The sequence below is a fragment of the Mastigoproctus giganteus genome, chromosome 5 (genome assembly GCF_048544385.1).
Source record: "Mastigoproctus giganteus isolate SK-2022 chromosome 5, ASM4854438v1, whole genome shotgun sequence".
Taxonomy (NCBI): Eukaryota; Metazoa; Arthropoda; class Arachnida; order Uropygi; family Thelyphonidae; genus Mastigoproctus; species Mastigoproctus giganteus.
Genome location: NC_143579.1, coordinates 104,949,759 through 104,962,769, shown reverse-complemented (window position 1 = coordinate 104,962,769; position 13,011 = coordinate 104,949,759). Strand labels below are relative to the sequence as shown.

General features: G+C 37.7%; 1 protein-coding gene across 1 annotated transcript in view; it reads left to right on the top strand.

Annotated features, from left to right (window-relative positions):
* LOC150085607 (post-GPI attachment to proteins factor 2-like) overlaps positions 1-13,011 on the top strand; it is a 173,487-nt gene that overhangs the window by 145,528 nt on the left and 14,948 nt on the right. Inside the window, exon 4 of the mRNA XM_090374614.1 lies at positions 7,624-7,732. Coding sequence (XP_090230740.1) covers positions 7,624-7,732 — 109 coding nt within the window. The remainder of the gene's footprint in view (positions 1-7,623; positions 7,733-13,011) is intronic.

The following is a 13,011-nucleotide window of genomic DNA, read 5'->3' as shown; positions in this document are numbered from 1 at the left end:
AACAATATCTGCCTTTGATGTTTTGAGCAATACCTCAAATTCATCAAATTTATTTACTAAACTCCTAGCATTGGTGTACACGCAAGTATACCTGCACTTGTTTCTATTCTTAGCTACCCTAACACAACCCATGTGTTTACTTGTATCACAATGACTTCCAGCAGTCTCTGAAATATCCTGCATCTTGCTTTTCAGGCTTCTGCTCATTCCAATAGAAGCAGTGCAAGAATCTCTTTCACCTCTGCCAGTGGCTACTGTTAATCCATTAGTCTTTGTCTCCCCCCAAGCTAGCAGTTTTCCGACCCACCTAACACTGCCTCGATAGCATCAGCAAATATTCTTGCACCCTTTCTATTTAAGTGTATCCCATCCCTGTAGAAGCAATCTCTCCTGTTAACAAGTACATTCCAGGCTGAAAAAAATTCTACCCCTTGAGCCTTACACAATCTTTCCAGGGCCGAATTGATCGACAAGGCTCTCATCATATAAGGAATGCGGAACTGGCTCTCATATAAGGAATGCGGAACTGGAATTTGGGGAATACAATGTGTATAGAAAGGATAGACAGGACAGGAGGGGAGGAGGGGTTATGCTATTAGTTACGAAACACATAAAGCCCAAGGAAGTGAAGCCAGTCGACATCGATGTACAGGGCAGTGTTGAGTCAGTTTGGTGTGACATAAGCATAGGGAAATCAAAATTGAGAGTAGGAGTGTGCTATAGGCCTAATGACTCTGATGAGTATAATAAGATATTGTACAGGGAAACAGAGTGGGCCAGTAAATCAGAGAGTCTTATAATGGGGGATTTTAATTTCCCAGATATTGACTGGAATTTGTGGATTGGTCACTCGCACACTAGCAAGGCTTTTGTGGATTTATTGGATGATTGTTTTCTACCTCAGCATGTTCGTGAGGCAACAAGAGGGAGCAATACTCTTGATCTGATTATCAGTAGTGATTCTTTATGCATTAAGAATCTGCAGATAAATGAACCACTAGGCGGCAGTGATCACAGTGTGTTGAAGTGGGATTTACTCAAGGAGGTAACTACCATCAGAGGTAAAGGGAAGGGTTTTTGTTTTCGTAAAGGCGACTATGATGGTCTGAGACAGTATTTAAATTCTATACAGTGGGATCAACTGATGATGTTACCAACAGCAAACTCAAAATGGGAAGCATTCAAGGAACTAATCTTGGAGGCTACCAGGCTTTACATACCAACTAAGAAATATTGTTCAAGGTTTAGGCCTAAATGGTTGTCAGATGAACTAATGAGACATGTGGCAGAGAAGAAAAATGCATGGGATACATACAAATTAATGGGTGACATGGAAGCCTATGATAGATATAAGTTGGTCTGTAACCAAGTCACAAAGGAGATTAGGCAGGCAAAGGCAGACTACGAAAAATCCTTGGCAAAGGATGCAAAGAAAAACAGAAAAGAGTTCTTTACCTATTTAAACTCAAGAAGGAAAGGGATGAATCAGATTGGTCCACTGGATATTGATGGTTCAACAGTTGAGGATCCTGCTCAGGTGGCTAACAAACTAAACGAGTATTTTGCAGCTACATTCACGCATGAGGAGTTATTCAGGAAGGCGAATGACGTAGGTAAAGTAAACATTGGCAGTGAGCTGGATGATTTTGTAATAACTGAGAGGAAAGTGGAGGAGAGATTGTTGAGGATAAACATAAAAAAGGCACCTGGGGTGGATGGGATCTATCCAGTTATATTAAAGGAGGCAGCAAAGGAAGTAAGCAAACCCCTAGCCATAATTATGAGAGCTTCTTTGGACTCAGGGGAGGTACCCATAGACTGGAGATGTGCAAATGTAACCCCAATTCACAAAGAGGATCAAAGGCTGACACAAGTAATTATAGACCTATTAGTTTAACTTCTGTTCCAGGTAAATTAATGGAGGCACTGGTTAAAGAAGCACTGCAGGATCATCTAGACAAGAATTCAGTTATAGCTCAGACGCAGCATGGTTTTGTTAAGGGCAGTTCTTGCCTGACCAATTTGATTGGATACTATGATGTAGTCACAAAAGAACTGGATGCAGGGAATAACTTTGATATTATATATTTGGATCTTAGAAAGGCTTTTGATACTGTTGCACACGGAAGACTGCTGCAAAAATTGGAGCAGTGTGGCATTGGAGGCAAATTGCTGCTATGGATAAGGGGATGGTTGAGTGGCAGAAGACAGACAGTGGTAATCAATGGACACTGCTCAACGTGGACTAATGTTATTAGTGGAGTTCCTCAGGGTTCAGTGTTGGGTCCGTTGTTGTTTTCGGTGTTTATGAATGATATTGATGATGGGATATCAAGTTTAATGTCCAAGTTTGCAGATGCTACAAAGGTTGGCAGGGTTGTTAAGGACACTACTTACGCTATGCTGCTGCAACAGGATCTGGAAAGGTTGAACAGATGGGCTGAGAGGTGGCAAATGAAGTTTAACATTGACAAATTTAAAGTACTACATATGGGAAACAGTAACCCCAGAGCAACATATCAACTCTGCAGTACTACACTGACAGTGGTGGAGAATGAAAAGGACCTGGGGATAATTGTGCAGACAGATATGAAGTTCTCTATGCAGTGCAGACGAGCTGCAAGAGTAGCTCATGGTGTCTTGTCAATGATATACAGGAATTTTTCTAGCAGGGATAAGGAGGTGATTATTCCCTTGTATAAGGCAATGGTTAAGCCACATCTTGAGTACTGTATACAGGTCTGGAGGCCTCATTTCAAGAAGGATGTAGAGCTGCTGGAACGGGTACAGAGAAGGGCAACAAGATTAGTGAATGGAACAAAGGGTTGCTCTTACGAAGAAAGGCTTAAGTTTTGCAAATTACAAAGTCTGGAGACTAGGCACCGGCGAGGTGATCTGTTAGAGGTGTATAAGGCTTTGAATGGTTTGAGCATGCTCAATGCCAATGGGATTCTTCATCTTGCTCAAAATAATCACCTCAGAGGGCATAAATTCAAATTGAGGAAGGACGGATGTCGGATAGATGTGCGGAAATTTGCCTTTGGCAAGCGGGTGGTTGGTTGGTTGGTGGAACCGACTTCCGTCACTTGTTGAAGTTGATAGCCTAAACAAATTTAAGGCTCAACTGGACAGGTATTTCGAACGAACGGAGGGGTGAAATGGGAGTGGTGTGTTTTTTTTTTTTTTTTTTTTGGCTGATGCTGAATAAAGCTTGCTTTCTTGCATCATATGCCTCTACTAATGCTAATGCTAATATTTTTATATATGTATATTTCTCTAATTGATATAAAGTTCCCTTTCTACAGGGCATAAGCTGTCCTTTCACTTTCTAAACGTTCATTAGGACTCTTCCCTAATAAACACAAATACATCAAATTATGATTAGACACCAAACATAACAATCCCCATAGTAATTTTTCTGTTTTTCTGCTTTAATTTAGAATATATAACCCCCCTTTTTTGAGTTAACATGAACTTAATTGTTTGGTTCTCAATCTCACATTCACCTTAAGCGCTCTGTCTATTTCCCTGAATATACGCACCTTGATATATATATATATATATATATATATATATATATATAAAAACATATAAGAACCTTAGTTTCGGCACTCTCTCTTATATTGTCTTAGAAGTTCCATCTTTCACTGCCAGACCCTTTTTTGTATTCTGCTCAATTACAGACCCACTTATATAAGTCCTATGGTTCACCCTATAGTTTACATAGCATGAATAGTAGCAGTTCCCTTACTTTATTCTCAATCTGTTCTTGTCTTGTCCTAGATTGATATCTCCATCAGGTGTAAGCTTCTGCTGCTTCCATTTTTTCGAAGGGCTCCCGATTTCTGGGTGTCGGCGTTTATCCAGTCTAGGAAATGGCCTTTATTCCAGTTGGGTAGCTTGCACTGCTTGGCAGACTGTGGTCAGCTAAGCAGACTGGCTCCTCACTTCCTCCCATGGATTTCGTCTCTTTGTAGGGATTTCACTTTTTACTTGGAGGTTCTCTCTCACTACATGGCACATTACCCTTCTTAGCTTTACACTCCCCCTTCACACAGAAAACTATCACACTTCTGCTCACATCACCAACCTTCATCAGACTGCCCTCGCCCCTCTTCTCTTCCTCAATTCTACTCCAATCACAGGGTAGGTTTGAAAGCTTGCCCACTCATTTTTCAATATCCAATCCCCTCCTTCTGCTTACCTAGGGTTCCTTTTTGAATTTTCCTTTCTTGAAAGATCTTCAGTCTAACTGCATTCTTGATTATTCACGCTTTTTGTACAGGCGTGGACATCAAGCCTACTTGGAAAATATATATCTTTTTGGATACAATACTGCCAGATTCCTTAAGTGTGACTGTATGTTCCCTCTGGCGTGTCCTTGATTGCTGTTACACACTAACTCCTTCCAACTACTCTTTAGAGCATTATAATATCTAAGAAATAAAACTGAATTTATTTTTCAACTACTTTCGCTTAAATTTTATTATTATTATTTAAATATATATATGTTCCCAATTTTATCCAACTATAATCATATATCTTGCCGAATTTTGTTACAGATATACATGTAAGATTTACATCTTACAACTGTGCTCGCTGAATTGAATCAAAAAAGAAATGTTCGACAAAAATGTGAACAGAATTATTTATTGTATTTATTCAATTTTTTTAACTCATGTGCAGGAAAAATTACAAAAGTGCGAAATTTAAAAATTATAAAAAAGAGAGGACACGGCATAATGTCAGTAAGTTTTACTTCTTGAGCATTTTTGACAGAATCGACATCTACAGCTGATAAGAACACAGCTGCAGAGATTCAGGGCTGTGGCAATTTAGAAGGGGTCAGCCATTCAACCTTAAAAAAAGAACATATTAATGGATGACTGGACCAGTGGCGTTTTTCTTTTCATTGTAGATTTTTTTGTAGCAAGCAAGCATATCATTCACCACTCTGTTAACTTTTAAGAATCATTCGCTGTCAGGATCCATCTTCTCAAACCTCTCCATTGCCGATGCAATTTCATGAAATGCCATTGCCATCTCTCTCTGGTGATGAAGCGTCTCGGCTCCTCATTTGGTTCAATCTTGAGCTTCATCAGCATTTTCTTCTTTCACTTTCGCTGCCTGCAATTCAATAAGTTCTTCGTTAGATAATTCCTTCTCTTCTTCCTCTATTAATTCCTCCAAGTTTTTGGCAACAACCTTTTAAGTGCATTTATCCTTTGACATGTTCTTTTATACGCGCACCGTCTTTTAAAATAGTATTCACAGTTGAAGCAGCGAGACCTAATTCCCTTGCAATAGATGATAAACTTTGTCCTGCTTCGTACTTAATCATTTTCATTTCTAAATTAATTTTGTTTCATTTCCTGGCACTGCCAGCACTTGCACTTTCCGTTGGTCCCTTTCCCTTCATTATTGTAATATGTAAATAGGAATGAAGAGTAGTTTCTGAAAATCTGTTTTTTATATGATCGAAGATTTCGGTGAAGGGGAACACATTTCACCATAATACCATAACGTAAAAACCCACAGAATTCCAGTTATTGGGATTATCGCAAACGCAATAAGATCAAGTTTACTACCCATGTATAATATATTACGTTAACAGAAAAGCGCAATAAACTGGAACGTGCAAATCGTTTTTATTGTTTTTTTGGTCATGACCTCCAGAAACGTGCTTTAGAAAAATATTACAAAGGTGTTCAAAATTGATTCTTATAACGGGAACATATGATAACAACGAAAGTGTCGTGCCATTTCCATTATAAATATGACCTTTTAGAGAGATAAATAGCTTAGTAATATAGCAAAATTTCAACTTCCAAGGACTTGGAGCGAATTACAAAAAAAAAAAAAAAAAAAAAAAACAAACAAACCCCAAATATGTTATTGGGTTCACATTACGTTTTTTTCACAATACCTCCATTTGTCCCTACAGATGCAAAACCTTTCCGCATCCTCCTATCTGGTAGTGACAGGTTTGAACCCCGGTCTAAACAAGAAGCGTGTGCTACGCACTGCTGCTCCTTCCCACCTGGCTACAGAGGCGCCTACACTTAAGGTGGTAGAAAATGAAAGAGAACTGGGAGTAATTGTGCAGTCAGATATGAATTTTTCTGATTAATGTTTTCTGTCATTGTGGAAGTTGATAGGTTAAATAAATTTAAGGGGGAACTGGACAAACATTTAGAGGGAATGGTTGTGTGAATTTTTTTTTTTTCTTTGCCTGATGTTGCATTAGCTCATATGCTTGCTTTCTTGCATCACTTGCTGCTATTACTACTACTATGTAAAAATCAATCTCTCAATAGAGAAATTACAGAATTTCCCAAATGTTTAGGAACAATGGGTACCCACAAAAATTCATAATGAAAACAATTAAAATAACAAAACAGAAATCTCAACACAGGCATCTAACAAAGGGCTGGGAAAAGAAAAAGAGTACATTACCATCTCATATGTCCTCCAAATTAGTAAACAGATTAAAAACAGCCAAAAAAAATATATATAGGTTGTTCCCCAGGTTTACAACTAACATCATTAAAAGTATGATAAAAACCCACTCTCCTACTTCATCCCTGATGAAGATCCTTTCAACGAAACACCCTGTATATAATTTTCAGTGCAAAGACTGCCAAAAATCATATATTGGACAAACTGGTAGATCGTTCCAAAGAATTAAAGTGCATGAATACAACATAGCCCATTATCAAATAATAAAATCAGATCCTGCTTTCCATATATATGTCTGGTGTTTGGATCACCAGTGGGATTTCAGTAATACCTTGGTCCTAACCACCAACAGATACAAATAATGTAGACTATACAAAGAATCATTCATTAACAGCATAACAAACAATATGAACCTAGATAATAACCACATATATATTTTCAGAAAGCAGAGTATTAGAGCAGATAAAAAAGAAAAATAAGAACCACAATAAGTATATCCCAAAAAAGAGTATATATCACAATAAGTATATCCCCCCCCAACGTAATCTTGAACCCACCCACACAGTTTATTAATAAAATTAATAACTGATGTAAAATTATCTACCATTGTTAAAACTTGGTGGTTCTTTACCTGATGTTTGCTATTAGTTATTTGTTAACTAATTCAAGACAAAAGTTAACAAATAAGAAATATGTTATCAAATTAATGGATAATAGTGTGTAATCAAAATTAACAACTTCATGAAAATCACATCACCATAATGTACCAGCTGTCTTTACAGTCACTGCAGAAGTGGTACAGGAAGTACCACAAAACATCTGAGAACAATCTGTAATTCTTTAAGAAATTAAAGGCAGATTATATTGCACACAGGTTTAAGTGCTCATTATTTCACTAATTTCAGATCTTTACAAATTGGCATCAAATTCAGACAGTTTTTGCATCAAAAAATTTCTGTCATAAACATTCATTTATTCTTTTTTCTTTAACTATGCCGTTTCAAATTCACTTAGAAAGTAACTCCTAATAAAAATGTTTAACTGTTTACTCAAATTTTGAACTTACTTTGAATTATTATTATTTATTTCAGTTCACATTTGAATATGAATTAATATATAAAAAGCCATTTACAAGTTGTTGATATCATTTTTTTAATGCTCTAGGAACAGAGGTCTGTTTGGATAAAGTTCTTCCTCTTTGCCATCATTACAGTATCATCAACAGCTATGCTATACTTTTTTTATAAGCACAGAATGTTCTGTGAAGAACTTGGTGAGTGTAAATTTATTATTAATTGTTGTAGAGCTGTTGCTAAAATCCTTTGCTGGTCTAGATTTTATATACAGTATTATACAGGGTGTTTCATAACAAATGGGCTGTACTGTCAGGATCGATTCAGGACCTGAATTCATCTAAGTATTATATGTTTATCCAATTCTCAATGATTAAAAAGCTATGGCTATTTGAATTTTAAAACATTTCTGTGGAGTTTTCATGCCAAAAAAAAAAAATAAGAAATATGAATAAACAAACATATACCCAATAAAATGTTTATTCATATTACGTGTTTGTTTGTTTATTTTTTATTTTTTTCTATTATTTTATTATATATTTTAACATTGAAAATTCCTTTTTTTTTTTTTTTTTTTTATCTGAAGCAACTACAGACTCACAGCTCTGTAACTGCCTCAGAATTGGATATGTGTTTATAAGAACTGTTTCATTGTTTTTTAGGTCCTGAATTGATCGTGAAGTACACAGCCCACGTTATGAAATGTGTATAATTGTAATGAATTATAATCATGATAGCAGTATTATATCAATTGAAAAACGTTAATATGTTAGGTATTCATTGTATTATGGTTCAGGTGCATTCAACTTTTTTTTTTTTTTTTTTTTTGTAAATTAATTTTTTGTGATTACTTATATTCTTATATAAGTATTTTTATGTACCATTTTAAACATATGCATTATGAATGCATTGAATAATATAATGTTCAAGATTTTGGCATCTGGTGAAACTCAATGAATTTTGCAATGACTACAATTTCTGTTTTGTCCCATTTAGAACTTATTTTCCTTGGAGTGATGGACTAAATGACATTCCTGCTGCTAACTAGTTAAATAAGCTCATCTTTACTTATTTCCTGCTTGATTTTTATAAAAACTGAAATACTTTATGTATGAGAACTGCTCAATATAAAGAATGATCATAATTATTTTATTATTTTTTTCACAGTATACCTTTATTAATGCATATCTTGGTGGTTCTTTTCAAAGCAGTCCCCATTTGATGAAATGCTTACTCTATTTCTGCCATTCTTCAAAAATGTGGTGGAAACTATTTTTTGACATGTATTTGAGAATTGCATCCTATGTCTTTACACCCATTCCTTGAATGTATAAAAAAAAAATTGCATGTAGTTGTGCCGAGTGGTGGGGGGGGTAAAGTGCCTGCCTGGCAACCCAAAGGTCGCGGGTTCGATTCCCGCCTCGGGCTTGGATCAATGGGGGGGGGGGGGGGTAAAGTGCCTGCCTGGCAACCCAAAGGTCGCGGGTTCGATTCCCGCCTCGGGCTTGGATCAAAGTACTGCAAAAACCTTGGGAGGTGCATTATGGCCACAGAAGCCTATGCGCCAACAACTACCAAAAAAAAAAAAAAAAATGTAATTGTGGTAATTTGTGACAAATGTGATCCCGCAAATTGTGCAGTACAGTTGTGTAGTCAAGTCCCTTAACAGTTATATGACGTAGTAGAACATGATGGAAACCCATTCCTTAAATGTCAAAAATAGAGATGACCATAACCTTTCCTGCCGAAGCTACAACTTTTGCTTTTTTCGGTGTTGGCGATAGATCTTCCAAACAGAGCTTTGTTGCTTACTGTCTGGATCAAAATGATGAAGCCATGTCTCATTCACCGTTATCACCTTGTGCAGAACCTCACTATCTTCAGTAACCATACATTGCAGTTCCAGACAAACCTCCATGTGAACTTGCTGTTACTCAAGTGTAAGTAGTCTTGGAACCCAGCATGTACAAACCCATGTCATATGCAAATGGTCATGGAGAATACCATGCGTATTTTCTACTGATATTCCCAATAAATGTGCTATTCGCACAATTACGAAGCAGAGTTTATGGTTTCTGTGTTGACAACAGCAGCTCCAGGACCACTGATTTTTGTGATTGAATTATATTCATCTTTAAACATTGTAAACCATCTGCCAGTTGAGTTATATGAAAGCACAGATTCACCATAAATTCTTTTAACATTTCATATGCTTTGGCTGGATATTTTCTTGAAACATAAAAAATTAGAGATCGGCCTACTGTTCCTTGTATGTCACTTCGGTTATTACATAGGCAAAACTGAACTGAAAAATTATGATCATTTGCTATGGAACAGCTCTTGTATTTTAAATCTGCTTCCTTAAAACAGTAAACTGTAAAATCTGGCACATTTTACAAAAAAAAAGAAAGAAAAGAAAAATTAACATTTTATAATCCGGAAAATATTAAGCAAAGTGGTGGTATCAGTAGTCTCATTTGTCTTTAAGCATTGATGTAGAAAAGAGTGACATTTCTTTATAAGTTGCTTGCATAGATAATGCAATGGTCCTGATCCTCACAACAGAACAAAACTTGCTTTTTCAATGAATTGCCCTCTGAGTGGACAGAAATCATGGAATACCTACCTAGTAACAGGTAGACTCACCTTTCGCCCGGATAAGGGCAGTATCGGGAATACGGCACTTCCAGAATACCATCTCATCATGGACAGTGCTGTGGGTGGAGAAAGGTAGTGGATGAATGTGGCCATCGACATCTGTGACAAATTGTTTCAGCCAACTGGAGAGTGACAGTGGCACAAATCACTGCCAACTTCTATGAGGAAGGTGCCAAAATCTGCAGAATACTCTTCGAACCATGTTCTAGGTACCACGGCTCTGTGGGGAGATGCATTGTCTTGCTGGAATTGCCCTGTGGGTGCATGATGACCACGAAGGGATGCGGATGGTCTGCAAGGATGGACATGTAACTTGCACCATTCAAAGATACGTGTAGACATACCAGAGGTCCCAACGTGTGCCAGTTGAACATGTCACAGACCATTACTGACTGTCCACTTGCCTGAACAGTTCCTTGTTGATACGATCATAGCTTCATGCGGTTTCCACCAGATATGCACCCTCCCGTCCACTTGAAATAATTGGACCAGGAGACCTATCTCCAATCATCCAGGGTCCAGTGCTGATGTTCTTTCACCCAGTTGAGGTGTAGAGCCCTGTGTCGTGGTGTTAGCAATGGGACTCAAGTGGGTTGGTGAGTCTCCACCAAGGCCGTCAGTCTAATGATCGTCTGATGGTCTTGGTGGAGATGTTTCTGGCACCTTCCTCATAGAAGTCGGTAGTGATTTGTGCCACTGTCACTCTCCAGTTGGCTGAAACAATTCGTAACAGATGTCGATGGCCACATTCATCCACTACCTTTCTCCACCGACAGCACTGTCCACGATGAGATGGTATTCTGGAAATGCCGTATTCCCGATACACTCTTGATACTGTTGAATGGGGATAGTGCAATCTCTGTACCACCTCTACAATAGAGTGACCCATGCGTTGGGCACCCACTATCATCCCTCTTTCAAAGTCGGTTTGAAACACATGATGTTTATCCATACTGACATCGAATTACCATCTATGTGAATGCAGTGTGCCTGTATACCTGCCAAGCAGTGCATTTGTCCACTAGCAAGAGGGGTGACAGTGTCATGTTACTCAGGAACCAGGTATACTATAAATTCTGTCCTTTCAGCGTATTGCACTGTTTTCCAGTAGATGACTTCTCCAAAAGGTTAATTGGTCATTTGTTTAAAATATGAGACTGCAATTTTACTGGTCTCTCATTCAGTATACCAAATCAGCTTTTAAAGTTTTAAAAAATAGGTAAAACTATCTGTTGAAAGTAGTAGTAATCGCAAATAATGCAAGAAAGCCAGCTTATATAATATCAGCCAAAAAAAAACCAAGTCACCTCTAGTTCTAGATTGAATTTATTAAGCCCATCCACTTCCACAACAATAGATGGAAGCATCTTCCAACGATCAACCATCCACTGGCTGAAGGCAAACTTCCTGCAACCATCCTTCCTCAACTTGAACTTATACCCTCTCATATGCGTAGAGCTTGAAGAACAGTGTGGATGCCCACTAATTATTTAAATTGGAAGGCCCATCAAGCTGTTAGCTACCCATATTAACACCAGAGCTTGCACTTGATCATCATGTAACACAGCAGCAATCCCTAAGGCAGAATGCACTGGTTCCACAGGAGCTAGTTGACAGTGACATCATTGTCAGGGAAATGGAAAATATATTATTCAAAAAGACTATGTGGAATAGGATCTGTGTATGTTTTCTGGGGGCAAAAGTTGATGACGTTGTAGAGCAGATATCATCGTTTAAAGGCATAAAATGTGATATTGTTGTACACATTGGCACTAATGACATTAAAGTAGATCTGCGGAGTTACTTAACAAGTACGGGGTAATGTTGAAAAAAAGTTGCGAGTTAGGATTCAATTTGAAAGTGTCTGCAGTTCTGCCCAAACAGACACGATAGGAGGGAGTATATTATGGAAGCCTTGTCAATCAGTTCAGTCCTGGAGAGATTGTGCAGGGCTCATGGGGTAGAATTTTTCTCAGCATGGTCTGTGCTTGTTAATAGAAGAGACTGCTTTTACCAGGATGGGATACACTTAAATGGAAAGAATGCAAGAATATTTGCTGATGATATCAAGGCAGTGTTAGGTGGGTTGGAAAACTGCTACATTTCACCTCTACCTAATTCACATAGGGTAGAGGTGAAAGTGATTCTTGCACTGCTTTTGCACTGCTTTGACTGTGCAGCAGCCTGGGAAGCAAGGTGCTGAAGATTTCAAGAACTGCTGGGAGTCTTCATGGAACAAGTAAATACATAGGCTGTGTTAGGGTAACTAAGAGTAAGAACAGGTTCACATATTCTTGCTTGTACACAGATGCTAGGAATATAGTAAATAAATTTGACAAGAAGTGTGCTAGTCAAGAAAACAATGTCTGATATTGTTGAGATATCAGAGATGTGGTCACAGATATAAGGAATGCAGAATTTGAATTTGGGGAGTACAGTTTGTATAGAAAGGACAGGCAGAATAGTAAAGTAGGAGTTATGCTGTTTGATGGGATCCACATAAAATCTAAGGCAGTGCATCCAGTTGACATCGTTGGACAGTCCAAAGTTGACTCAGTTTTATATGACATAAGCACTGGGAAAGCAAAAATGAGAGTAGGAGATCTAGGTCTAATGACTCTGATGAGTACAATGAAAACTGTACAGAGAAATAGAGTGGGCCAATAAATCAGAATGTCTTATAATGGAAAATTTTAATTTTCCAGATATTGAATGGAATGTGCATTGATCACTTGAACACTAGCAACACTTTTGTGGATTTATTGGATTACTTGTCTACAGCAGAAATGTTCGAGAGGCAACCAGAGGGATTAATACTCTT